This window comes from Toxorhynchites rutilus, chromosome 2 (assembly GCF_029784135.1).
Source record: "Toxorhynchites rutilus septentrionalis strain SRP chromosome 2, ASM2978413v1, whole genome shotgun sequence".
NCBI lineage: Eukaryota > Metazoa > Arthropoda > Insecta > Diptera > Culicidae > Toxorhynchites > Toxorhynchites rutilus.
In genome coordinates this window covers 180,720,908-180,748,309 of record NC_073745.1, presented here as the reverse complement: position 1 = coordinate 180,748,309, position 27,402 = coordinate 180,720,908, and the positions used below count along the sequence as shown (strand labels likewise).

Below are 27,402 nucleotides of genomic sequence, written 5' to 3'. Positions count from 1 at the left end.
CAGCTGTACTAGCGTTGTACTTCCAAAATTGTATGTCTGTCACCATGTACAGCGCAAGAACCATGCAAGCAACTGGGTACAATCGTTGTATCTGTACCGACCTGTTTTATACTTATGACAGACATACAATTGTAATAGCGTTGTACTTCGAAAATTGTATGTCTGTCACCATGTACAGCGCTAGAACCACGCAAGAAGCTCGGTACAATCGCTGTATCTGTACCGACCTGTTTCACCGTTGTACATGGCTACAGCTTGTAAATTTCAACAGTGCCCAGCGCCATAGATGGATAGCATGAACAAACCGGATAAAAACACTTGGTAAACATTTTTTTCATTGATCTTATACCAGGGACAGACATACAGCTGTACTTGCGCTGTAAGAGTACAGCGTTGTACAGGTACTATCGTACCATGACAGACATACTTTGGTTGTACATTGTACCGTATGTCAAACTGACAATCTGAAATTTTTCCAATTTTCACCACATATTTCAATGAAAAAGGTTTTTATTTAGTGTCTAAACTATCAAACACAACAAACAAGTTTCCAATCTGAGTTATTAACTCATAAGAAAGTCAATGAAAAGAATATTTACCAAGTGTTTTGATTCAGTTTGTTCATGCTACCCACCACTAACCATTTGTGGCGCTGCGCACAGTACAACTGTAGCCATGTACAGCGGTAAAATAGGTCGGTACAGGTACAGCGATTGTACCGAGTTGCTTGCATGGTTCTAGCGCTGTACATGGTGACAGACATACAATTTTCGATGTACAACGGTAGTACAGCTGTATGTCTGTCATAAGTATTATCTTGAGTTAAGAACTCAAATTGGAAACTTGTGTGTTGTGTTTGATAGTTTAAACAAGAAATAAAAACCTTTTTCATTGAAATATGTGGTGAAAATTCGTCAAATTTCTTATTGTCAGTTACAATGTACAACCAAAGTATGTGTGTCATGCTGCGATAGTTCCTGTACAACGCTGTACACGTACAACGCTAGTACAGTTGTATGTATGTCCCGGGTGTAAATGAGGAAGATTGAAATCCACTAAAACCAAAACACGACCTTTGTCGCCGGTAAGTTCAAGTAGGTTTTGCACAATGTAGAATGGTTCTAATATAGAGCCGTTTCACTATTGGGTGGGATATAAACGGCCCATACAAATAGATCAGAAGTGCGAGCGACGATTAATGTGCGATTCACATAGAACGTTACGGAGAAGAACGTCTACGTTCCGTCAACGTCTCCACCAATTCACACATGCAGTCAATGCTTCCACCAGCACCGTGACGTCAAATGCCAAACGAATGATTTATTTAATTTTATTCATGGTGTCGCCACCTACAACAATTTTAAATTGCAATGCCCTCTTTCAAATCAGCATGCCTAGAATCAGTTCTAAATTTTGAAAATTTCAATGAGAATCATTGAATTCAATTATTTAAATGCTTAAACCCCGTAGTCCGACCCTTATGCAACAATAATAATAAATAGAATAATTCTTTCAACTAGTCGCGAATGATTTTCACTCCGAAATTTGGAGCTAAAAGATATGTTGGCATAAAAAGTACAGTAAGTTACTTATAAAGCGATATGCTGAGGCACCACTCAGTGTCGCATTGGAGTCGGTTTTGACCAGTAATTGGACATTTGCGACTGGTGGCGACTTTCAATGTGGGGCCATAATTTGGGTCCCGAACTCAATGTTTACAAAAATGTCCAACAAGAGGTAAAAATGTCTAATTAAACGTGTTGCATCACAGATCTGTTCAATTAGCCTAATGTCGATGTAGATGTAAATTACTGTACAACCAAATCAAAACAAAAGCCGAGACACAAAGCCCAGACAAAAACCAAACGAGCCGTCCGTCTCCGTCAATTATTCTTTTCTACAAACCCTGCCGGTCGTTTTCGTTGAACGTATGCTGACGGGTCGTTACGTTGCTGGTGTATGTGAATGTTTTCATGAGAATTGCATGGTAGAATCATTGACGTATCGTGACGTGACGGGACGTGAACGTGACGTGTATGTTGTATGTGAATCGATTGTGCGACTTAATGTGCGATTCACATAGAACGTTACGGAGAAGAACGTCTACGTTCCGTCAACGTCTCCACCAATTCACACATGCAGTCAAAACTTCCACCAACCCGTCACGTCAAATGTCAAACGAATGATTTAAGTGCGATTCACATACAACATACGCGTCACGTTCACGTCCCGTCACGTCACGATACGTAAATGATTCTACCATGCAATTCTCATGAAAATATTCACATACACCAGCAACGTAACGACCCGTCAGCATACGTTCAACGAAAACGACCGGCAGGGTTTGTAGAAAAGAATAATTGACGGAGACGGACGGCTCGTTTGGTTTTTGTATGGGCTTTGTGTCTCGGCTTTTGTTTTGATTTGGTTGTACAGTAATTTACATCTACATCGACATTAGGCTAATTGAACAGATCTGTGATGCAACACGTTTAATTAGACATTTTTACCTCTAGTTGGACATTTTTGTAAACATTGAGTTCGAGACCCAAATTATGGCCCCACATTGAAAGTCGCCACCAGTCGCAAATGTCCAATTACTGGTCAAAACCGACTCCAATGCGACACTGAGTGGTGCCTCAGCATATCGCTTTATAAGCAACTTACTGTACTTTTCATGCCAACATATCTCTTAGCTCCAAATTTCGGAGTGAAAATCATTCGCGACTAGTTGAAAGAATTATTCTATTTATTATTATTGTTGCATGAGGGTCGGACTACGGGGTTTAAGCATTTAAATAATTGAATTCAATGATTCTCATTGAAATTTTCAAAATTTAGAACTGATTCTAGGCATGCTGATTTGAAAGAGGGCATTGCAATTTAAAATTGTTGTAGGTGGCGACACCATGAATAAAATTAAATAAATCATTCGTTTGGCATTTGACGGGACGGTGCTGGTGGAAGCATTGACTGCATGTGTGAATTGGTGGAGACGTTGACGGAACGTAGACGTTCTTCTTCGTAACGTGCTATGTGAATCGCACATTATTCAATGTTATTCATGGTGTCGCCATCTACAACAATTTTAAATTGCAATGCCCTCTTTCGATTCAGCATGCCTAGAATCAGTCCTAAATTTTGATAAATTAAATGAAAATCATTGAATTAAAATGCTTGAACCCCGTAGTCCGACCCTTATTCAACAATAATAATATATAGACTATTTTTCTCAGCTAGGCGCGAATGATTTTCACTCCGAAATTTGGAATTAAGAGATATGTTGGCATAAAAAGTACAGTATGTTACTTATAATGCGACATGCCGTGGTACCATTTAGTGTCGCATTGGAGGCAATTTTGACCAGTAATTGGACATTTGCGACAGGTGGCGACTTTCAAAGTGGGGCTATAATTTGGGCTCCGAACTCAATGTTTACAAAAATGTCCAATTAGAGGTAAAATATCTAATTAAACGTGTTGCATCACAGGTCTGTCCAATTAGCTAAATGTCGAATTAGATGTAAATTACTGTACAACCAAAATCTAAACAAAAGCCGTGACACAAAGCCCAGACAAAAACCAAACGAGCCGTCCGTCTCCGTCAATTATTCTTTTCTACAAATCCTGCCGGTCGTTTTCGTTGAACGTATGCTGACGGGTCGTTACGTTGCCGGTGTATGTGAATGTTTTCATATTAATTGCATGGTAGAATAACTGACGTAACGTGACGTGACGGGACGTGAACGTGACGTGGATGTTGTATGTGAATCGCACTTAATGCTTCCACCAGCACCGTCAGGTCAAATGTCAAACGAATGATTTATTAATTGTTATTCATGGTGTCGCCACCTACAACAATTTTAAATTGCAATGCCCTCTTTCAAATCAGCATGCCTAGAATCAGTTCTAAATTTTGAAAAATTCAATGAGAATCATTGAATTCAATTATTTAAATGCTTTAAACCTGTAGTCCGACTCTTATTCAATAATAATAATATATAGACTATTTCTCTCAGCTAGTCGTGAATGATTTTCACTCCGAAATTGGGACCTAAGAGATATGTTGGCATCAGTGCCACAAATTATCAAAATCTGTTCACGAATGAAGACATTAGCTTTTTCCCAGTGTCGGATGAATTTTCTTCTGTTGAAACTCAACGCCATATCTGTCATAATGAGTATAACACAAGAGTCGAGACGCGTGAACTTTGTCTGGTATATTGAACGAATAGAGCATGAACGAATTTCGGAAAGCCTGCATTCAGGCACTTCCATTACTGTCAATAATTTCAGGTGATTATCACGAACGTTAAGTTGATCCTCATCGCTTGCAGTGAATTTCTATTGAAAACGTGTTTGATTTCCATATTTAGAAACAAAGGAATCCGGAGAAGGCAACATTAGCTTTCGTTGAGCGTTGACCGTTATGTGGTGTTGAGCGGTTGAGCGACATCTAGCGTTGAACGGCGTTGAGCGGCTTTGAGCGTTGTTACTTCACGGATCGCGGTAACAAAGCAGATGGGAGTAGCTTTTCCAAATTCGTAGTGTCCTTTATTGTTCAATGTTCGGATCACTTTCAATTCCTGTTCATATAAATAAAATATTTTATGTTTAGGATAAGTTTTAAATAAATATTTCTTACGTTTTAGTGCTTCTTCCCTATCTTTTATCCTTCATTTATACTTCCGCTAACTGTCTGTTCCGACTTCCGATTGATTGTTTCCCTAATTAATATATGTGTTGAATGTGGCGTTTTAAATTAGTTCAAGCAAATTGATTGTGCTTACCACGTACTCAAATTTATACTAACCAATCCGTACTTTTAGATTAAGTTAGATAAGATTTAGAATAAGTATCTAAAACATAGACTTATTAGTTTAGGTAGAAATAGGCTATATTAAATAATTAAATACCTTCGATAAAGATTAATTTTAGTACACTTTTATAAATACAGCGATATAATCTCTTCTATTCACCTTCTAACTTTGATAAAACAATCTTTATTTCTATAGATTTCTTCTGTTTATTCTCTGGAACTTTTGACAGTTGCTTTTGTTTTTTTTTTCTCTCTTTCTCTATCCCTATCTCTCTATTTGCATCGACACACCCCAACCCAACACAGACCAATTTCGCCCGTTCATAGAGACGCTGCTGTTGTGGGAGCGTTCGACACCGAGGGGTCCGGTGACACTCCCCCCCAGTTTGCTGACTCCGCCTCTGTGTCAGCTAACTCCTCTTTGTCCTTGACGTCTAACACAGCGACCTTTACTGTAGGTCTTTCGTACACGCCCTTTGCTGTTTGGATAGTCACCCTGCGTACTTGCCCATCCTTATTCGATGTGCCTATCACACGGCCCTTCGGCCAGCAGTTCCTCGGATGATCCGCATCGACGATCAAGACTATGTCGCCGTCCTTGATCGGTGGAGCTTTTTGGTACCATTTAGAGCGTCGGGTTATTTCCGGTAGATACTCCCGGAGCCACCTCTTCCAAAAATGATTTGCTAATGATTGTGATTGATGCCAGCCACGCGTAAGAGCGATTGAGTTGTCTTCCAGGAGGGACCACGGTTTAAAGCCATCAGAGCTACCCAATAGCCAATGGTTCGGAGTGAGCACGGGAGCTGCCTCATCTTCAATGTGAACGTAGGTTAGCGGTCGTGCGTTGAGAATGCCTTCAACCTCAATCAGCGCGTTTCTTAGCTCCTCATCGGTTGGGCGAACAGATAGCTTGATCTCCGACAATGTCCGCTTGACAAGTCGCTCCCAACATCCTCCCATATGGGGAGCTGCAGGAGGATTGAAGCACCAGGAAGTGCTCGAGGTTACGAACTCTTGTGCCATCCTGTTTTGGTCGACTGTTCGTAAGACCTGTTTCAGCTCTCGCTCCGAGCCAATAAAGTTGGTGCCCCTGTCGCTGTAGAATACAGCCGGTGTACCTCGCCGTGCAATGAAATTGCGCAGTGCAATTATGCATGAATTAGTGGTTAATGAGCTAGCTAGTTCTATATGGACTGCGCGAATAGTGAGACAAGTCAAAAGAACCCCCCATCTCTTCTCAACCCTTCTCCCGATAGCTACTTCCATTGGTCCGAAATAGTCGACCCCAGTGTGAGTAAACGGCGAACCAAATGCTGCTAGTCTGCCACGTGGAAGATCGGACATTGCGGGAGGACATGGACGAGCATCTCGTAACTTGCAGTGTTAACATTTCGATCTGACCTTTGCGTATACTCGTCGTAATCGACTGATACAAAATCTTTGACGGATGTCATTGATAACCGATTCGTGATTTCTATGGTGGAACTTTTCATGGTAGTTGCTTACGACGAGATCCGTTACGGGATGATCACGGGGTAAAACAATGGGGTTGATGGCATCTGTTGGAAGGTTTTCGCATGCGCCTGTTCTGCCTTGCATACGTATCACTCCTTGCTTGTCGACAACAGGATTTAACTTGTACAGTGGACTTCGTTTAGGCAGTATTGGTGAGAGCTTCTGTCCAAGAAGCCTTCGTTCTTCACGGAATACATCTTGCTGAGCCGTGCGAAATTGAAAGTTTTCTGCATGGCGGAATTCGTCTCTTGTGATGTTTCCGCTGACCCTGGCGTACATCTTTGGGCGAGTATTTTTGAGAAACCGGAAAATGTAAGCAGTGACTCGAACTAAACGTTTCCAGTTTCGAAAATTCTTCGGTGAAATTACCTCTTCCACCGCTTCAAAATGTACGTGGACAGTAGAGCGCATCTCCTCCATCGGTTCCTCTAATTTTACTGGCATCACTGGCCAGTGGTCCTCAGGCTGCCAGAGAAATTCAGGACCTTTAAACCACCTACTTTCACTGGTTATCGATGGACTCCGCAACCATTTCGTGCCTTCGTCGGCTACGTTCCACTTTGTTGGAACCCACCTCCAATCAGATACGTTAGTCAGGTCCAGGATTTCACTGACTCTAGCGGCCACAAATTGACTGTAACGGCGATGGTCCGCACGAATCCACGCTAGTGCGTTCCTGGAGTCTGACCAAAAAATACACCGAGAAACCTTGATCGACAATCCCTGGAGAATAGAGTGTGCTAACCTAGCACCTATGAGCGCCGCCTGAAGCTCCATCCTAGGGATAGTTAGATATTTAAGCGGCGCTACACGAGTCTTCGCGCTGACAAGAGAGCATTCAGTTGTCACGTTTTCCGTGAATCTGAGATACGCAACAGCTGCACTGCTGTTTTCACTGGCGTCTACGAAAACGTGTAGCTGTACTTTAGTGTGATTCTCAGCTGAGGTTTGAAATCTGTAGCATCGTGAAATTCTCAGACTTTCAATCGCTGGAAGAAGCTTTAACCATGTTTGCCATTTCTCAAAACACCGTTGATCCACTTTCTCGTCCCATCCTACACCAGTCCTCCAAATCTCCTGCAACAGCACTTTGAGGTACATAAGATAATTGGCGATGAGACCCAACGGATCGTATATGGTCATCATGGTTCGTAAAACTTCACGTTTCGTTGGGATGCGATTGCCTTCGAGCAAATCTTCACCCAATCGGGCCCTATTAATTTTATAGATGAAGCAGTCCGTTTGGGTACACCACCACATGCCTAGCACCTTTTCGGTCGCAAGATCGGACGACAAGTCTAGACTTCTTTCTGTACAAGGATTACCGTTAAGTTTTGAAAGGACAGTCGCCGAATTCGACATCCAATTGCGAATTTCGAATCCACCTTGGTTGTGGATGAACCAGACGGATTCTGCTAGTTTGATAGCTTCCTGCTCGGTCTCCGTGCTACACAACATGTCGTCCACTTAAGTGCATTGCACGATCGCTCTTGCGGCGGCCGGGTATTGTTCGCTGTAACGGTCGGCATTTATGTTCTTCACGAACTGCGCGCTTGTCGGTGAGCAGCACGCTCTGAACGTCATCACCTGAACTACATACGTACTAAGCTCGCTTTCATCGTCTCGTTGGAAGTATCGCTGACTCTGCTGGTCTTTTTTCCGCATTCCAACTTGTTGGAACATCTCGCGCACGTCCCCTACTATCGCGATACGGAATTCACGGAACTTGAAGAGAACGAATACTAGCGGCGTAAGAAGATCGGGTCCGGCAAGGAGAGCTGAATTAAGTGAAACTCCGTTTGTCACTGCAGCCGCATCCCAGACGAGTCTTATTTTCCCTGGTTTATTGGGATTAGTAACGGGGAAAACTGATAAGTACCAGGCACGTTCGTGATTTTCGTCTAACTCTTCGGCCGACAGCTTCCGTACGTACCCTTTCGAAGCGTATTCTGTCTTTCTCCTTCACTATCTGCGCTAGATTTGGATCTTTTTGCATCCGTTTTTCGAGGTTATAAAACCGTTTCAGGGCCATAGACTTATTGTCGGGCATACGGACGTTGTCGTGTCTCCATATTAAACCAGTTTCATACCTCTCCCCATTGAAATGGGTAAGTTCACGCAACATCTTCATTGCTCGTTCATCTTCTTGAGAATGAGCAGCCCTTGTAGGCGACATTATACCGAGACTGTCGAGAGAGAAATACTCCTTCATCGCACGTTCCATGTTGTTATCATTCACGTGATCGCACTCACGAACGTGATACGTATAGTGAACCATACTCACGGACTGACCCGTTGAAGCACCTCCATAAATCGACCAGCCTAGATTGGTTTTAATAGCAATTGGTTGACCAGGCTGCCCCTCACGACTTTTCCTCACAAGCGTCACGTTTGCACGTTGAACACCGATCAAAATACGCGGCCGGACGTTTTGGTATGATTGTATGGGAAGACCTTTCAAATAATAATTTTCAGTTGAAGTTGTTCTGCTTGAAGGGTTTGACTTGGTAGTTGAAGCTCCTTCACTGTTCGAACGTTATTGAGATGAAACCGTCTCCCTTTGTGTCCAGAAATGTCGAGATCAACACTTCGTGAGCCATCCTCCGTTCGATGCGTACCACCGGTCCACTTGAGGCATAACGGACGAGATTCTCCAGAGAGGTTCAACTCATCTGCTAACTTTTCGTCCATGAGCGTCAGTGAAGATCCATCATCTAAGAAAGCGTAACAATGCACCACTATTCCGCTACCATACAGTACTACAGGAATATAACGGAATAAGATAGCGCTGGATCCAGATTGATGAGTGTTACACGACTACTCCTCTCGACTTGGACCAGCTTTCACTACCGATGACTCTGCATTGAGTTTCTTGTGCAACAATGAATGATGCTTGAACGTGCACCCGTTTACTCCGCATTCCTTCGATTCGCACCCTCCTTTGTGTTGCTTCAGACATTTACGACATGCTCTTGCTTCACGTATGATGGCCCATCTTCCGTCGTAGGAGAAACGACCCCAAGAAACGACCACATTTCGAAAGAGAAGCACAAGTTCCTTTACAGACGATACATGATTTAGTATAAACTTTCTTTTCTCCAGTCGCCTTTGGCATCCCTGATCCGTGTGGAAAACCTTTCCTTAATTCCTGCTGTTCAGCGTGTGTATTCAGGAAAGCTTTGGATTTTTTACGTGACTCGTGACCCTGGTTGTTTCCTTGGTTTCCACGTACCTCACAAACCAAACATGCATCTTCGGCTATCTTGTAAGTCCACTCGCTAAAAGTTGTCAGGTTAACCTTCCGAATACTTCTAGTGTGTCTCGCCCACTCTAGCTTCATCGGGGCGGGCAGCTTTCCCACCAACTCGTTCAGTAACGAAACATCTCGCATGTACTCCTTCCTTCCACAAGCAGCTATCGTTGTTTCCAAGTTCTGCACGGCTAACGCAAAATCAATCATTTTATTCATCGAGTCGGCTTTCACTGGTGGCATGGCTAGCAACTTATCCTTCAGCGAATGTATCACGAACTGTGGCTGGCCAAACCTCAGCTTGAGGGCGTCCATTGCCTTGCGTACTGTCGACGGGTGTAACAAGAAGCTCCGAACTGTTGCATATGCATCTCCTTTCAAACAACTTCTTAGTCGAATCATATTTTCATCATCGGTATAACCGCACATTCGTGTTGTACTCTCGTAAGTGGAAGCAAACATAGGCCACTCTTCTGGGTCTCCTGTAAACACTGGCAAGTCTTTTGCGACGACATGACGAGCAGCGAGTTGGTTACGAGTCAGGCTACAGTTTAACTGGTTGCTGGGCGTAGAGTTTCTCTTTCGCTCGGTCAGTCTATCCTTTTTTGGCGTGGATCGCTTCGGGGGAATGAATTGAGTTTGCTCTTCATCTGCTGACGATTCTACACTGCTGTCATCCGATTCCGTTTCTCCAAGGTCTGATTCTTCGGCATTCTTGTCGTTAGCGTCCGTGGGTTCGCCCTTTTCTTCATCACCTTCGTCCAACCATCTCTTCACCTTCGAATCATTATCTTCCTCCTCTTCAGCCTCTTCTTCTTCTGATTCTTCCTGGTCTAGATCCGCTAGTTCTTGAAGTACACTAAACTGTTGGTCCATCAACTTTTTCTTCTCTTCTAACAACGTCTGTTCAGCTTCGATTTTATGCAGCTTTAATTGTAGTTGTGCTCTCGTAGATTTTTTGGAAGCCCCCGATGCTACTGACGGTGCCTTTGATATCTTTCCAACTTGACGATTCGTCTTCTCATCTGGAACTTGTTGCTCCGGCACACCAGTTTCCTTCGACCTAGATTGCTTTTTCTCCTCCTTTGCCGCCCTCGAATGTTTCCCTATTCGATGAGTCTTCTTTTCCGTTGGGGCACGTTCCACTTCGTTCCACTAATACTACCTGCTGGTTTCATCTTTTGATCGCGCGTTTTCTCCGCTTTTTTTGTACAATCATTACACCGCCAAGATTGATCCGCGATTTTATCGTCAACACCCACGCAGCTGTAATGATGCCAATCATCGCATTCATCACACTGCACCATACGGCTATTGTCATCTAACGCACACGTCTGACAGCTAAACCCAGCTGTTTTTGAATTCTCACCGGGAGTTTTAGATGAACTACTTTTAATAGAGGAGTTTTTGTTTGTCGAAATGGGTTTGAGAAGGGGATCTTTATTTATCTTTTTCTCATTTACATCGATTGGGGGGTTTCTGTCGTTCGCGCTTATAGAAATCGTAGCTGAGCTATTACCTTGATCGGCAACAGCCGCTGAATGGCTAACCGGATCAGACATCCTTCTTCGTGTAAAACCAATTTAAAGATTTGTTACTTCACGGATCGCGGTAACAAAGCAGATGGGAGTAGCTTTTCCAAATTCGTAGTGTCCTTTATTGTTCAATGTTCGGATCACTTTCAATTCCTGTTCATATAAATAAAATATTTTATGTTTAGGATAAGTTTTAAATAAATATTTCTTACGTTTTAGTGCTTCTTCCCTATCTTTTATCCTTCATTTATACTTCCGCTAACTGTCTGTTCCGACTTCCGATTGATTGTTTGCCTAATTAATATATGTGTTGAATGTGGCGTTTCAAAATAGTTCAAGCAAATTGATTGTGCTTACCACGTACTCAAATTTATACTAACCAATCCGTACTTTTAGATTAAGTTAGATAAGATTTAGAATAAGTATCTAAAACATAGACTTATTAGTTTAGGTAGAAATAGGCTATATTAAATAATTAAATACCTTCGATAAAGATTAATGTTAGTACACTTTTATAAATACAGCGATATAATCTCTTCTATTCACCTTCTAACTTTGATAAAACAATCTTTATTTCTATAGATTTCTTCTGTTTATTCTCTGGAACTTTTGACAGTTGCTTTTGTTTTTTTCTCTCTTTCTCTATCCCTATCTCTCTATTTGCATCGACACACCCCAACCCAACACAGACCAATTTCGCCCGTTCATAGAGACGCTGCTGTTGTGGGAGCGTTCGACACCGAGGGGTCCGGTGACAAGCGTTCCCTTTCCGTTTCCGTTTCTTTTTTATACTGTATTATAATGACTTTCAACACCTTTTTGGCCCGCTTGTCACTTCCATTTTTGGAAGAATGTCGGGAGTGAGAATTGAACTCGCGATCTTTACCGTGAAGGGTACGGTCCGTTCCCGTTTCCGTTTCCGCTTTATATGATCTTTTACTATCGCCATTTCGCTCTAACACGATCTTAGATTCTAACTCCATTTCACTAACTCCATTTTCGGTCTCCTAGGGCGATTTTCAATGCACCGGAAGCCACCGGAATACGATATTCGACTTCCGCTGTTTAAGCCCTTCCATCCAATATCCATATCGTAGGGGTTTTATATGATTGCTAGTCATTTATAGCCAGTATCATTAATGTGCGATTCACATAGCACGTTACGGAGAAGAACGTCTACGTTCCGTCAATGTCTCCACCAATTCACACATGCAGTCAATGCTTCCAACAGCACCGTCACGTCAAATGCCAAACGAATGATTCAATTAATTTTATTCATGGTGTCGCCACCTACAACAATTTTGAATTGCAATGCACTCTTTCAAATCAGCATGCCTAAAATCAGTTTCGAATTTTGGAAAATTCAATGGGAATCATTGAATTCAATTATTTAAATGCTTAAACCCCGTAGTCCGACCCTTATTCAACAATAATAATAAATAGAATAATTCTCTCAACTAGTCGCGAATGATTTTCACTCCGAAATTTGGAGCTAAGCGATATGTTGGCATAAAAAGTACAGTAAGTTACTTATAATGCGATATGCTGAGGCACCACTCAGTGTCGTATTGGAGTCGATTTTGATCAGTAATCGGCCATTCGCGACTGTTAGCGACTTTCAATGTGGGGCCATAATTTGGGCCCCGAATTCAATATTTACAAAAATGTCCAATTAGAGGTAAAAATGTCTAATTAAACGTGTTGCATCACAGATCGGTTAAATTAGCTTAATGTCGATTTAAATGTAAATTACTGTACAACCAAATCAAAACAAAAGCCGAGACACAAAGCCCAGACAAAAACCAAACGAGACGTCCGTCTCCGTCAATTATTCTTTTCTACAAATCCTGCCGGTCGTTTTCGTTGAACGTATGCTGACGGGTCGTTACGTTGCTGGTATATGTGAATGTTTTCATGGGAATTGCATGGTAGAATCATTGACGTATCGTGACGTGACGGGACGTGAACGTGACGTGTATGTTGTATGTGAATCGCACTTAAACCGGAAATCAAAACAAGATTATGTTCGTTTTTCGCTCGTCTGTTATTGTCACCCATTGCCCATATAATTGGGGTGTACGCCATTTCTGGCCAATCGGGAGTAGATTCATAAAATATAGATAGAGTTATACCATACATTTCATTGCCAATGTCGCCAAAAACAAGAATTTTGTATAATAAATGGCTATCATTTACCATTAATCGATTTCACTCTCAATTAGTTGACGTTGAATTTTATGCTTTTATTTTCACTAACACGCAATGATATTCAATTTCGACGTTACGAATATCATGGCGAAAATGAATATGCAAATGAAAAATGAACTTTATGGCAAGCTGATGTTGATGTTCATTGATAGTGTTGTTCCATATTTATCGACTCTCGCTTGAGCAGTAGGATGTCAATACAAGGCAGGCTGAAATTCGCCGTATTTTTATGCCGTGAACGTGAATATTGTCGGCACTGGTACAGTAAGTACAGTAAGTTACTTATAATGCGACATGCCGAGGCACCACTCAGTGTCACATTGGAGGCGATTTTGGCATTGGAGGCAATTTTTTTGAGGCAATTCGTGACTGATGGGGACTTTCAATGTGGGTCCATAATTTGGGCCCCGAACTCAAAGTTTACAAAAATGTACAATTAGAGGTAAAAATGTCCAATTAAACGTGTTGCATCACAGGTCTGTCCAATTGGCTAAATGTAGAATTAGATGTAAATTACTGTACAACCAAAATCAAAACAAAAGCCGAGACACAAAGCCCAGACAAAAACCCAAGGAACCGTTCCTCTCCGTCAATTATTCTTTTCTACAATCCTGCCGATCGTTTTCGTTGAACGTATGCAGACGGGTCGTTACCTTGCCGGTGTATGTGAATGTTTTCATTATAATTGTATGGTGGAATAACTGACGTAACGTAACGTGACGGAACGTGAACGTGACGTGGATGTTGTATGTGAATCGCACTTAACTCATGTCGTTCACACCCAGCAACGACAACGGATGTACTTTGCAGTCCGTTTCTCACACCGATCAATACTCCGCCACCACGTAGAAAACAGCTGGTGCTAGGGTTCTTTCGAATCGAAATATATGTCTCGGCGGTACGGTATATCGGAAGTCGAACTGATGGAAAGCTCTTCGCCATGAGAATGCAGTGAGAGGGATGTTCTTTAGCTCAAGATCCAGGCCGACTTTGAAAGAAACAAATGAAAGCTCGTCGAGACCCCTCCCTTTCGGCACTTATTTTAAAAATTCCACTGCCTTATCGGTGTTGAGGTTACCCTTTAGCAATCTGTCGATTTGTTGCTCCGTTGCCTGAGGATCAAAGCCGGAAAGATACAACCAAAATTTGTCTTCTTTTCGCTCTACCGCTAATGGAATAGATTCATCGGGAGCGATGTCTTTGGTGCCAACGGATGCATTATCGACGGTTCATCAACTAGACGCCGTGGACGTTTCCTCGATTTCGTTTCAGATACTCGAAACTCGAGGTGTTTGTGCCGGGGTTCTTTGTAGAATAGTGCATTAGTTAGTTAAATTGTTCACTTGTTTTACAATTTCCACTAATTACTTATTCGGCCTAAAAAATGCTGGATAAATTTGCCGCCTTATGATATATATTAGGGGCTGTCCACATACCACGTGGACAAATTTTGTGGGGGGGGGGGGGTAGGTGTTACAAAAATGTTCACGCATGTCCACGGCCGATCAATTTATTCCAAACGGTAATAGAGGTGATGCGACAACACCCTGTCGCCATGAAAATATTGTGCGATCGGACACTCCCTCGACTGTAGCCAACTGAAAAAAAAATAAATAAGCAGACCGTTTTTCTTCACTCTAGAAAGCCATCGCGTGCAGACGGAAAATTTCCACAGCGCATCAATCAGCATAAATATTAAAACTGAATATTGATCTGAATTAAAATTAATTGTTACAGAACTACACTGAAATGTGAGTAGTAATAGAATTATAATAAACGTACAAAACTAAAAGAAATATAATTATAGCTTTGAAGCTGTAAAGTATCAGCTAGCAAAATCTCAGTGTTGCTCATTTTCCATCGCAACAGTTTCTTCAAAGATTTCATCGATATACGATCGGAAAAATGGAAGTCAACGTGGAAATCGCCGCAAGGAATTGTATTATGTGTGATCGCCCTGATTCAGAAGACAATCTGGTGCAACGCGATCGTTGTGACCACTACGTGCATTTCGGCTGTGCAGGTGTAAATGATTCAATTCCTCGCCCCGACCGTAGTTTTCCATGCAAGTATTGCGTCGAACGAGATGAAAAAATCTCGATTCCGACAAAGAGATCTAGCCAGGGAACGCGACGCAGCCGCCGGTCGGCTCAGTTAGCGCTGTACTTGAAAAGGCTAGAGGAGGAGAATCGAATTCGAATGAAAAAAATCGATGAAGAAGAAAAATTCCGGAAGATGCGGTTGGAAGCAGAGGAAGATATGATGAAAAAGAAGTTCGAGTTACTTCAGGCAGACCTGGGAAGTGATGATGACAGATCCAGTTCAACAAGCGGAGTTAGCCCGCATGATGTTCGAGAAAACACCGAGAAGTGGGTGAACCTAGAAGGACAGAACGAAGGAGCAAACAGTATTGCTGCCACGTCATCCAGACATCCACAACAGTCCTTTGTAGACAGAGACGGAGCTACCGCGTCTGGTTACGATAATGCAAGTACTCCGAAAAACGCTGCAGCAGAAACCATCTTACTTTCAGAGAAAACAGTATCAATAAAAAATTGTGTATCATTTAGATCAGTTCTACCGTCAGGACTAGATCAGTTAAACACCTATTCCATTTCACCCATTGAGTCAATGAAGATATTGCCGAGCAGTTTACAGGGTGCTGCATCAACAACCAAACCAACTCAAACACCAGCTTTAAAGGTGATGACAAGTTCATCAGCATCAAAATTAACAACTTCAATAGATGCTAATAAATCTCTAACAATAACAAACCAAATGCTACATACGACACCAGTACTCAGTGCCGCAACAAATAATAAGTGCAGTTTTATGTCATCAGCTGCAGCTGTAAATCCACCGTATCAACTAACATCGTCGCACATTTCGTCTATTGAGCAACTACAGCCGAGACTGGAATCGTCATGCTGTCATCCTACGTATAATCCATTGCCGTCAGTTCAACCGTCCTGGGCATAATGTCTTATCAAGTATGGGATATGATACAAACTATCAACCAGTGTCTGAGTCATGCGATTATTGTGTACAATCAGTGAAGCATTCGTCGGAAACGCAAGGAGCACGCAAATCGGAGTAAAACTTAAATGCAAATACAAATGGACCCAGTGTTATACAAATTGCAGCTCGTCAAGTGATACCGCGAGAGCTTCCGATGTTTTGTGGCGATCCTCCAGACTGGACTCTATTTTACAGTTCATTCCGAAACTCCACTGAAGTATGTGGTTTCAGTGACGCGGAAAATTTGGCACGTCTGCAGAAATGATGGCGAGGACACGCCTTAGAATCTGTGCGCATACGTCTTTTAATACCGCAATCGGTTTCACATGTGATAGGAATATTGCAGCGTTTGTATGGACGACCAGAGGTGATAATAAATGCTCTGCTGAAGCAGTTACAAAACAAATTTCTGGTAGTGGTATGAAACAGCAATATTCTCTGCATAACATCCGTACCGTCAAACAACTGAAATTACCGAGTCAGATGATGAATTACGAAAATAGTTGTGAAACCCATTGTAGTCTCAGAGGCTTACCTCTTAGAAGCTATTCAAATGCCGTACCACGGTTACTTATCGGAGTTGACAACGTGAATCTGACTAGCGCGTTGAAAGTTCGAGAAAGTGGCGATAAAGGGCTCATAGCCGTCAAAACTCGACTGGGATGGAGTATCTACGGTAGTTAATTTGAATCAATACAAACGGAAAATGTAAACGTTCATGTGGATCAAGATAAAGTTTACCTAAAAAACCCCACGCTGCATGATATGATGAAGTAATTTTTCAACATTAAAGACTCTTGCATAACCATAAAACCCGATTCTCGTGACAATAAGAGAGCCATACAAATACTCGAAGACACAGTTGTGCGAATCAAGGCAGGATTCGAAGTTGGTCTTTTATGAAAAAAGAACAAATATAATCTACCGAATACGTATCCAATGGCACTTCGCCGCTTGAAATGTTTAGAAAACCGTTTATTGCGGAATCCAGACCTCTACATTAAAGTTAAAGAGCTGGTTCAGAGTTACATCGAGAAAGGTTATGCATATCGTGCATCGAAGGATGAATTACAGTCCGTAGAAGCAAATCAAACATGGTATTTACCCCTTGGAGTGGTGCAAAGCAGGGCTTGGAAATATTGAGCTTGTTAAGTAATATTGAAAATATATATTTATCAGTGTAACGCGTTTATTTTGCTTGTCGATGCTGCTGTCATTCATTCGACGGCAAACAAATTTACAACTGTGTTCATTCATATTCATTCTGTGCTATCTGAGCTTTTCTTGAAGCTCGAGTCATGAGAATTCATTCACATTTATTCATTGCCTTTGAATTTTCAGGAATGTTGTAACTGTTCATTTTCAATATCCCGATATGTGTGTGATTTTCTCATTGAGTCAGTGCCTTGCTTATTCAGTTATTTTTGAAGTTACTCCGAAAGGGCAACGCAAATCGGTAGCGCAAGCGGAAATGCCAACAAAAGAGCAAGACCTGTATGCACACTCACAGTTAAGGATTGCATTGGCTTGGACGGCAAGGAGGCATTTTGCAGAATCGATCCGAGTAGCGGATGCAACCATGTCAGCCAAAGCTGGATGTTGGCAATTTCATCCGCTTATCCTATAGCACAGTTTGATCCGTTTGCGAAAGGAAGCTCGAAATATTCCCATTGCGGTCGTGTCTCGGACACCACCATTCTATGTTCGTGTGTTCGAAATTTGAGTCAAAAATCAAATGTTTGAAATTTGAGTCAAGACGGTATTTTTTAAACATCGGAATTGGAGTCTTTTGAAGCATTTCTGATAAGTGGAATTGGAATTGCATATTCGCTATGTAAAATGAAAGCATTTTAAGTAAAACGGAAACCTTGCAAACTTGAACAATTTAATTTTTGTCACTATTATGAGCATTCTGTACTTCGTTATCTTCCTCAACGAATTTCTCCGTTTCGTCAGTGTCCGAAAACGATGCTGATAGTGAATGAACTGATATATTAATATCAATGAATGACAAAACTAGGGATATTTTTTTTGCTCACATTCCGTGTACGCAGAACAGAACGAAAAAGAGAATGAGCAAAACTGGATGAATCAACTGTGAGGGGCTGGCTGTGATTGTGAGATTCGGCGTTGGTTCATTTTCGGTATCCCGAATGCAATGGTATAATGATCGAATGTGTTCGGAAATTCAGCTGAAAAGATTGATGTGATACAGATATTTCCAAGCATGGTGCAAAGTCCTAAAAACCAAGTAAAATTCGTTTGATTTGGGATGCGACAGCAACTGTGGAAGGATTGAGCTTCAACGACCTCTTGTTGAAAGGCCCCGATTTGATGGTTTCATTGATCTCAGTACTGATTAGATTCCGTGAAAGAAGCATAGCTATTGGGGTAGACCTGCGTGAAATGTTTCACCAAATAACGGTGCGAGCAGCGGATAAACAGTTTCAGAGATTTTTATGGAGAGTACAGCCGGAAGATCCACCACAAGTCTAGGTGATGGACGTGGTAATATTTGGTGCATCCTGTTCCCCGTGCATTGCACAATTTATTAAAAACAGAAATGTCGAGGACTTCGCTGAAAAGTTTCCACGAGCAGCAAGGGCAATCATCGACAATCACTATGTCGATGATTACCTGGACAGTGTGGATACTATTGAAGAGGCAATTACTCTCATGAAGGAGGTTAAATACATCCATGAAAACGGCGGATTCGAAACTCGGCAGTTCGTCTCGAATTCCAAAGAAGTACTGGAGAATTTGGGAGAGCGGCAAGTGGAAAATAAAAATCTAAATTTAGAACCAAACTCCGAGCGCATTCTAGGAATGTTCTGGGTTCCTGCATCAGATATTTTCACGTTTACCTCGCCGTTGAACTTAAGAACGTCACTCGTGACCAGCCAACCGATTGCTTCAACCAAGCGCCAAGTGCTTCGAGTTATAATGAGCATTTTTGATCCGCTGGGATTATTGTCCCATTTCATTATTTATGGTAAGATCCTGATGCAAAATATCTGGCGTAGTGGAATAGAATGGGATGAGCTAATACCAGAAAACCTTCGAAGTAGTTGGAGTGCATGGCAAGATTATCTGTCCCGTTTGAACGAAGAAAAAATTCCTCGATGTTTGTTAGGTTGTACTCATCGAGATCGATTGAGAAAATCAGAGCTTCATGCGATTGTCGATGCAAGCCGCCAAGCATACGCGTGCGCTATTTACCTGCGAACCGAAGGCGAATCAGGGGTAGAATGCTCTCTTGTCATGGCCAAAACTAAAGTGGCACCATACCATACCTAGATTGGAGTTACAGGCGGCGTTTATCGGAGCTCGCCTGATGGATTTAGTAAACCAGAATGTGACGCTTGCGATTACCAGAAAAGTTTTCTGGACAGATTCATCAACTGCTTTCATTGCTTAATTCCGGTGGTTACCGCTTTCATCAATTTGTAGCTTTCCGGATCGTCGAGATTCTTTCCATCATCAAAGTGGATGAATGGAAATATGTACCAACAAGGCAAAATGTGGCTGACGACGCCACTAAATGGAAATCAGGTCCAGATTTGAGTTCCGAAAGTCTCTGGTTCGGACCTAAATTTCTTTATCAACCGGAATCAGAATGGCCAGTTTAACCATGAGTTCAGGAAACGGCAGAAGAACAAGTACAGCGGTTGTTATTACAAAAAGAAGAGATTTACGATCCGGTCATCGGTGTAAAACGTTTCTCTAATTGGCTTCGATTGCTAAGAACATCTGCATACGTGTGTAGGGCTATTAAACTGTTCAAAAGCAAAGGCACGAATCACAAATTTAACACGTGGTTATCCTCGGAAGAATTCACAGCAGCAGAAAACTTATTATAGCGGTAAGTACAGAGGGAAGTGTTTCCTGACGAATACCAGCTGTTGACAATATGCGAAAACAGTGGTAACGAATGTTTGGTGGATAAAGCAAGTTCGATTTTTAAGTTGTCACCGTTCAAAGACCGATCTGGAATTATTCGAATGGGCAGTCGTATTGGGGCTGCTCCATTTGCCTCATACGAAGCTAAGTACCCTATCATCTTACCAAAAAATCATCCTATAACGTTCCTCATTACCGACAGCTACCATCAGCGTTTGTTGCACGCTAACAACGAAACAGTCTTCAACGATATGAGACAGTGATTCTATATTCCAGCCTTGAGACGCTTGATAAAAAAAAGGAAGCCGCCAAATGTCAACGATGTAAGAACTCCATGGTAGTTCCTCGGATTCCTCAGATGGCACCGCTGCCTAGAGCGCGATTAACTCCTTTCGTGAAACCGTTCACATACACCGGTGTCGATTATTTCGGACCGATGATGAATCAGGTTGGCCGAAGTCTTGTCAAACGCTGGGTGGTCTTGTTCACCTGTCTAACTATTTGAGCGGTTCATATGGAGATTGTCCATAGTCTTTCGACAGAATCCTGCATTATAGCGTTTCGACGATTCGTGGCACGACGTGGAGCGCCCCTAGAAGTTTTTAGCGACAATGGCACCTGCCTTATTGGAGCAAATCGTGAGTTACAGAAGGAAATGAAGGTAATAAATGAAAGCTGTGCGGCTACATTTACCAATGCACGAACCCGATGGAGCTTCAATCCTCCAGCAGCCCCGCATATGGGCGGCTTATGGGAACGGATGGTATGTTCCGTAAAACTGCAATGCTCGCCATCGGTAATGGCCAACGACATCCCAACGATGAGACTTTTGAAACAATTGTCCTCGAAGCCGAAGCAATTGTTAATTCACGTCCATTAACTTATATTGCTATAGAAACTGCAGATCAGGAGGCACTCACACCCAATCACTTACTGTTATATGGGACGCAGGGAGTGAATCAGCCAGCAGTGCAGGCCATAGATTATTCTAGTACATTGAGAGATAGTTGGAAATTATCTAAAAGGATGATTGACGAGTTTTGGCGGCGGAGGACTCGTGAGTATCGTCCAGTGCTCACTCGACGTTCCAAGTGGTTCGCACCAGTTAAACCACTTCAGATGGGTGATGTAGTCGTTGTAGTGGACGATACGACGAGAAATTATTAGGCCAAAGGAAGAGTTGTAGAAGTTGTTACTTCTGCAGATGGACAGCATAAATATTAAAACTGAATATTGATCTGAATTAAAATTAATTGTTACAGAACTACACTGAAATGTGAGTAGTAATAGAATTATAATAAATGTACAAAACTAAAAGAAATATAATTATAGCTTTGAAGCTGTAAAGATCAGCTAGCAAAATCTCAGTGTTGCTCATTTTCCATCGCAACAAGAGGACCATGTATTTCGTCAGGATAAAGACATAAAGAATGTTGTTTTTGTAGTGTAAAAATCACGACTCATGTGCAGATTTCGATTCAGCTTCTGCTCTTGATGACAAAACGGCTTCGTGTTTATTTTCCGAGTGCTCCCAATATTTTCCGAAAATTGAAACGAACAACAAATACTTCCATGAGTGCACGGGCCGTAACTGTGGAGATCTGTTTCTTGTAATGATGTTTTCTTTATTGATATCTGGTAATTTTTGTAATACACTTCTAGTGGGTTGCAAGGATGCAACATTTGCACACCCGATTGGATTTGACTCGATCAGATGAATGGACGCAATATTTTGCTAATTTCAAATTCGACCGGATTCCGGAATAAGGGTTTATTCTATCGAAAAACATTTGAAAGAACGCACCTCAATCTACGATTCGTTTCATAAACGCAACTAAAATGCATGATTTGACTTGGATGACACTAACGGAGTGTGAAGCTCTAGAATTCGCGTGACCTCAGTGCAAGTCGAACTCGAACCCCCAGCATGTTAATGTGTGACGCTAACCGCTCGGCCAAGGGAGCACAAAAATACATATTTGTAGCAAATTGTGAAGAGCAACTCATTCACAACAATGTTAAAAAAAATGGCCAATTGAATATAACCCCGAAGCAGGTTCTCTGGGTCTGGTAAGACTAGAAGAAAATCTGCATTATGATCTTCTGCCAAGCAACTAGTCTCGATTCCAACTAGTGACAAGTACTGCTCGCAGCTGAGCGTATTAAAATTAGAGATGAAACGGATATCCGGTATCCGGCCTATCCGGATACAGATCCGGACAATATTTGCTATCCGGTCTAATACCGGATGGTGACTTAGTTTTCGGTCTGATACCGGATATCAGAAAAAATCAATTATTTCTCATTAACACAAGATAAATAATTTTTTTTTCAAAATGAAATTAATATCAACTTATAACAATAATTTATTAACACTATTACTGTTATTATGAATGTTTTAACCGACCGATTACGCTTTGCTTCGTACACCAGGCCAGCTTCAGAGAACAGTCATTCTTTATAAACACTACTGTAAGGAACTGAAAGATAAACTCCAGCAAATTTTGCCAATTGGGGTACTGCTTAGAGTTTAATGATTACCAAACGTAATCAACGTGATTGTGATCCATTCGAAATGTTTCCCCATAACAGTCGATTTCTTTAGCAATGAGATTTTTTTTCTTTTCGCTACGATGACTATCATATTCATTTGCCACTTCGTTGAAAGTGTTTCAAAAGGTGTCGTGAGCTTCAGGTTTAATTCAGTTTAGTCTCTTCTGCTTCGTTTGATTTGATTTGTGTCAAAGTAAGTGTACCCTCTCTCAGATTATCATCCCTGAAGACATGTTTTTTTTTTAATCTTGAATGAAAAGAATTGATTGTTGTTCTTTGATTACCATGAATGTAGATGAATGGAAATTGAATTTTCAAAAGAAATTAAAACAATATCTCAAATCAATGACTAATGTTTTCGTAATATAGATCGATCAACCACAATAAACCATTCATGTATCATCTTCTGTATGCTTGCCAGTACTCTATTTTGTGAACTTCATGTTCAATGTTTATTTGTTTTTTTTTCCATTTAATTTTTTCTCCTCTTATTTTATGGATTCCTTAAAACAAATATTATTTTTCACTGGGGTCCATACATTTTGTTCTTCATGTTTTTTTGTCCACTCATTTTGTTTCTAAATGTTTGTTTGTGTCCTTTTTTTAATAATTGGAGCCCAACTGTAGGATCCTCAAATAAGATTATCATCGAGATGGAGGTGAGTGTAGGGCAAAAAATAATAATAATTTTTATTTTTAAAGTGTGTTCAATCCACCAATCCATTGTCATTATCCCTTCCCAATAACGAAGCACAAAGTTTAATGCAGTCAATACAAATAACGTTTATTCGTTTGAGTGACAATTCGGGTGTGTTGAACGGTCCAAAACTAGCAATACATTACAACATTTAGGCGGCGGTGACACTGGATGCAGAAAAGTGATCGTACGAATTGTATGCAATAGTGAAAGTAAACAACCACATTGAGTTGTATTGGTGTGGTTACATTGCTTCCCCCTTTCTTCGTTCGAATTCGTCACCTTCTATCGAAAAAAATTGTTTGTTTCTATTCGTACAATCAAATTTTCGTGCGTACTCCTATCCAAAGTAACCTTAGCCTTAGACGATTTGAACAGCGCGATAATATCAAAATCGGTGAATTTAAAACAAATCGTTACTATTAATAAGGCTATCATTTCTATTAACAAAACATGCAATAGAAAATTGGAACAAACTTGAAATTAGATTTAAGCGAAAAATATAGGATCTTCTTGATTTTCTTCCAAAAACCGGAGAAATGTCCACGTGGACAACAGGGGGAGGAGTATAGGAAATGTTCACACTTGTCCACGGAGAGGGAGGGGGGGTGTCTAAAATCAAGCTTTTTCTGTCCACGTCCCTATATAGAAATTAAAAACGTAGTCCTACGTAAAAAAAGAATGGGGAAACATTTGACGTTTTATTTCGTTTGTTTCGACTTTCGCTGATACTTCAATCTTCACACTAAATATAGACAACGCTTAGAAGTTAACAACCGGTTCTCTAAAAAAATCCAAACAAAGACATCATGTATCGATTCAATCAATTATTTTCCAACAAATTTCCAATAATAGGGATGATTCATGTTGGTGCTTTACCTGGTGAGTGATATTGAATACATGTAAATTATCTAAAAAAAAAAAAATTAAGAACCTACCACAATAATCCAAAATAGCCTCAACACAATGCACAAAAATTGTTCCTTGTGAGAAATATTGAGGAAAAGGAGAGATACTCACATGTTATTGCATATTGAGTTTGAAGGCCAAGCAACACCTACGCTTCAAGCTGGCCAAACCAGTAATTCCCGCAAACACATTGAACTCAATATTTAGGAGGTAGAATATATACTCGCAATTCAGAATCGGAGTCGGGAAGAATAACTTCCCTCCATGAACGAATATTGAACTCAAAGCTAGAACAACCTTGACTAGTGTGAACAGTAAAGAAGTTTAATTTTTCATCATGATGCAGGAACCCCACATTTCGCCGGCGATTTCAACGCAACAGTTAAGAAAGCGGTTCAAGAAGCACTTGCTTATTCCCAAAATGGAATTGTACTACAATCATGATCCGTTATTGGCAAAAATGAAACAACCCGGTATCATACTTCCAGGATGCTATAATGATTGAAAACATGCACGATATACCATATATCCAAAGAAAACATTTTGGACCCGAAACAGTTGCTTGTATGACGAGAATCGGAATGATGGTGAAGAAAGCCGTAGGAGATACAATCCCATGTGGAATTCAGGTACTGTAGGTTATAATAAAAACCTACCGAAACCGATAAAGTCAATCTATATGCTCAACGAAATATTTCAGATTTTAGCATGTGGGAATTTTGAGGCGCTTGCCATTGCCAAGGCTTGCAATTTTGATTTCGTTCGTGCAGAAGGATTCGTTTTCTCTCACATCGCCGACGAGGGATTTACTGACGCAGATGCTGGTCAGATTCTTAGGTATCGTAAAAATATAGATGCTGAACACATTCAAATTTTTACTGACATAAAGAAAAAACATAGGTAATATAAAATGTCGAAACTCAGTGATTTTGAATTATATCATTGTACTCTACAGTTCTCATTCCGTTACAAACGACGTATCTCTGTTGGAAACAGCACAAGCTGCAGAATTTTTCTGCTCCGATGGAATTGTACTCACCGGTAACGCTACTGGCTCCGAGACCAACGTGGAAGACGTACAATCATTACATAACAAAATAAAACTGCCACTCATTATCGGCTCGGGGATAACGATTGATAATGTTGACCGATACTATGGTATAGCGAAAGCTGCCATTGTTGGATCATTTTTCAAGCACGGAGGTAATTGGAAAAATGATTTATGTGGAACAAAAATACGTACCTTGATGGACAAGATAAAAGGTTTTCGGAATAACACGATGAAGAAATAACTTTCTTTTATGTAACTACAGTCCAAGCAATGTTCATTATTTTGATAACAATAAATGTCCTTTTGGTTTGAGTTTACTACCAGCGCGAGCTCTCATATTATGTTCCTTTTCCTGTTGTAGCCTTTCATAACGCTCTAAAGCGGAGTCCATTTCTTTCGAAAGTGTCACAATGGTAGCAACCAAATTACGCTGTTGTACAACCCTTTTCTTCTGGTTCGACTGCAATAAAAATATAAAATCATCTGAACGTTCCGAAAACATAGTGGACTTGTTCACAAACGTGTTACTTCACAGTGAAAACGAAGTGAATTGAATGGGAGGTAATATGCACTTTTCACCGTGAAGTGACGTTCGTGATCAAACCCAGTTTATTTCATACCCCGAGCGAAGTGATTTTGCCATCCAAAAACGTATAATCAGGCAAATCTGTCAGGGGACCGCTTTTGTTGGGATTTCTTGAAACATGTTTTCTCTCTCGCCAGTTACTGTTATTGGATACAGTTTGGCTCACTCTGCGGATGATAGAAATTACTAGAACGAAAAAAATAATTATCTAAACAACCAAAAAAAGGGTAAGTCAGCACCTGTTGTATTGCTTCTTAGTATTTTAGGCAGGAAATTAACCATTCTGGAGAGATATCAAGGAAGATTCAATGTAATTCTACCAGCGGATAGTAACTTCAAGCGAAAAATTGGGCCGATTTGAGGTTGTTTTAATGTAAACAATAAACCTTTTTCACACTCAAAATTGCAGCGACCTGCACTGACTATAGCAAGACGGGTCTATGGTACTAGGTGAGGCCGTTTCGTCACTAAGTTGGTTAGGGGAGCGGTATATGAAAACAGCACGGAAGAAAGTAGAAGGGGAATTATTTGCTTGTAGCGTGAAAGAGACAGACTGATCAGGAGCGAGCTGCGGCAATAGCGTATTGTGTTTTGTTTACAAACAAAACACAGTAGACTTCCAAGATGGCTGAAGAGTGGTTTTAGCAAGTTGGCCCACCTTAATATATACTTCTAGGCGCCTTGGACTATAGTAGTATACTGCATAATATTGTCAAAATATGCGAGATACGTCAAAAAAGCTGGGAATAAATATTTTTTTATATATACAGTAAGCTACATCTAATTCGACATATAGATAATTCGACATCTAGATAATTCGACAGACCTTTAATACTTATAGGGTCCCTTACACGATAAATAATAATGACATTACTTCATCAGAATGACAATAAGGTCGAGGACATAGTAAACGCGGTGCGGTGCGATGCAATGCGATGCGGAGCGATTAATTGGAGCTCATCGCGTGCTATGACATACTGATCGCTTTAGATCGCGCGTTTTGACGTAGGACTAGGTCTAACCTTTCAATATAGGGGCCCATTTCAATATTTCGATGTAAAAAAAGTGTTCAGTTTTTGAACGTTAATACCTCCTCAATTAATGAATGGATTTTGGTTCCAAATACACACATTAATAGGCAATATCCTCAGCGATTGTTTATATGCTATAAATTACGGTTTTTCAGCTCATATAAAGTTCAAATTAATGAAAAATTGGAAGACAGAAACCCCTACTTTCCCATACATTTTGTCTGCGATCCCGCAGCAAACAGCTATACATTACAAGCAACCACAGGAACAGGCGAAACGTAGGGACAAGGTGAAGACGAGTGAGGAACGCAGAAGAGATTATGTATAT

The 27,402-nt window shown here is 41.0% G+C and overlaps 4 protein-coding genes and 1 long non-coding RNA gene across 12 annotated transcripts; 2 read left to right on the top strand and 3 right to left on the bottom strand.

Annotated features, from left to right (window-relative positions):
- Positions 1-5,139: 5,139 nt before the first annotated feature.
- Positions 5,140-7,794, bottom strand: LOC129766468 (uncharacterized). Its single transcript, XM_055767001.1, has 4 exons — positions 6,706-7,794; positions 6,328-6,615; positions 6,064-6,259; positions 5,140-6,014 (listed from the first exon to the last, which is right to left on the bottom strand). The coding sequence occupies exons 1-4, from the start codon at positions 7,792-7,794 to the stop codon at positions 5,140-5,142; spliced, it is 2,448 nt and encodes an 815-aa protein (XP_055622976.1).
- Positions 7,795-11,030: 3,236 nt separating this feature from the next.
- Positions 11,031-12,026, bottom strand: LOC129771608 (uncharacterized). The gene is made up of 4 exons (XR_008742423.1): positions 11,605-12,026; positions 11,479-11,547; positions 11,334-11,415; positions 11,031-11,274 (listed from the first exon to the last, which is right to left on the bottom strand). It is a non-coding gene; the product is annotated as an uncharacterized LOC129771608 (long non-coding RNA).
- A 2,947-nt stretch (positions 12,027-14,973) lies between these two features.
- Positions 14,974-16,308, top strand: LOC129770727 (uncharacterized). Its single transcript, XM_055773748.1, has 2 exons — positions 14,974-15,080; positions 15,137-16,308. Exon 2 carries the CDS (start codon positions 15,235-15,237, stop codon positions 16,306-16,308), a length of 1,074 nt encoding a protein of 357 aa, XP_055629723.1. The 5' UTR covers positions 14,974-15,080; positions 15,137-15,234.
- Positions 16,309-16,491: 183 nt separating this feature from the next.
- Positions 16,492-25,805, top strand: LOC129770726 (uncharacterized protein F13E9.13, mitochondrial). 8 transcript variants are annotated; one of them, XM_055773747.1, is made up of 6 exons: positions 24,219-24,379; positions 24,454-24,616; positions 24,753-24,835; positions 24,895-25,035; positions 25,107-25,306; positions 25,362-25,776. In XM_055773747.1, exons 4-6 carry the CDS (start codon positions 24,904-24,906, stop codon positions 25,696-25,698), a joined length of 669 nt encoding a protein of 222 aa, XP_055629722.1. In that variant the 5' UTR covers positions 24,219-24,379; positions 24,454-24,616; positions 24,753-24,835; positions 24,895-24,903; the 3' UTR covers positions 25,699-25,776. The 8 variants fall into 8 exon arrangements, with proteins under 8 accessions (XP_055629715.1, XP_055629714.1, XP_055629716.1 ...); XM_055773740.1 differs by lacking the exons at positions 24,219-24,379; positions 24,454-24,616 and adding an exon at positions 16,492-17,023 and having other exon boundaries at positions 25,107-25,243; positions 25,362-25,805; XM_055773739.1 differs by lacking the exons at positions 24,219-24,379; positions 24,454-24,616 and adding an exon at positions 16,492-17,023 and having other exon boundaries at positions 25,362-25,792.
- On the bottom strand, positions 25,703-26,546 carry LOC129770728 (39S ribosomal protein L52, mitochondrial). The gene is made up of 3 exons (XM_055773749.1): positions 26,283-26,546; positions 26,078-26,229; positions 25,703-25,917 (listed from the first exon to the last, which is right to left on the bottom strand). Exons 1-3 carry the CDS (start codon positions 26,323-26,325, stop codon positions 25,735-25,737), a joined length of 378 nt encoding a protein of 125 aa, XP_055629724.1. The 5' UTR covers positions 26,326-26,546; the 3' UTR covers positions 25,703-25,734.
- Positions 26,547-27,402: the final 856 nt, after the last annotated feature.

Excerpts from the sequence above, each read along its gene's own strand:
- LOC129766468 (XM_055767001.1), bottom strand. The coding sequence starts at position 7,794 with ATGTTGTGTAGCACGGAGACCGAGCAGGAAGCTATCAAACTAGCAGAA. Across the intron at positions 6,260-6,327 it reads ATCCCGTAACGGATCTCGTC|ATTTTGTATCAGTCGATTAC; the intron begins GTAAGCAACTAC and ends CATCCGTCAAAG. Across the intron at positions 6,015-6,063 it reads AAGTAGCTATCGGGAGAAGG|TCCATATAGAACTAGCTAGC; the intron begins GTTGAGAAGAGA and ends CTATTCGCGCAG.
- LOC129770726 (XM_055773739.1), top strand. The coding sequence starts at position 16,609 with ATGATGGCGAGGACACGCCTTAGAATCTGTGCGCATACGTCTTTTAAT. Across the intron at positions 17,024-24,752 it reads ACTGGGATGGAGTATCTACG|GAACCCCACATTTCGCCGGC; the intron begins GTAGTTAATTTG and ends ATCATGATGCAG. Across the intron at positions 25,036-25,106 it reads CAATCCCATGTGGAATTCAG|ATTTTAGCATGTGGGAATTT; the intron begins GTACTGTAGGTT and ends GAAATATTTCAG.
- LOC129770727 (XM_055773748.1), top strand. The coding sequence starts at position 15,235 with ATGGAAGTCAACGTGGAAATCGCCGCAAGGAATTGTATTATGTGTGAT.
- LOC129770728 (XM_055773749.1), bottom strand. The coding sequence starts at position 26,325 with ATGGTTAATTTCCTGCCTAAAATACTAAGAAGCAATACAACAG. Across the intron at positions 26,230-26,282 it reads ACTAAGAAGCAATACAACAG|TAATTTCTATCATCCGCAGA; the intron begins GTGCTGACTTAC and ends TTTTCGTTCTAG. Across the intron at positions 25,918-26,077 it reads GCAAAATCACTTCGCTCGGG|TCGAACCAGAAGAAAAGGGT; the intron begins GTATGAAATAAA and ends TTTTTATTGCAG.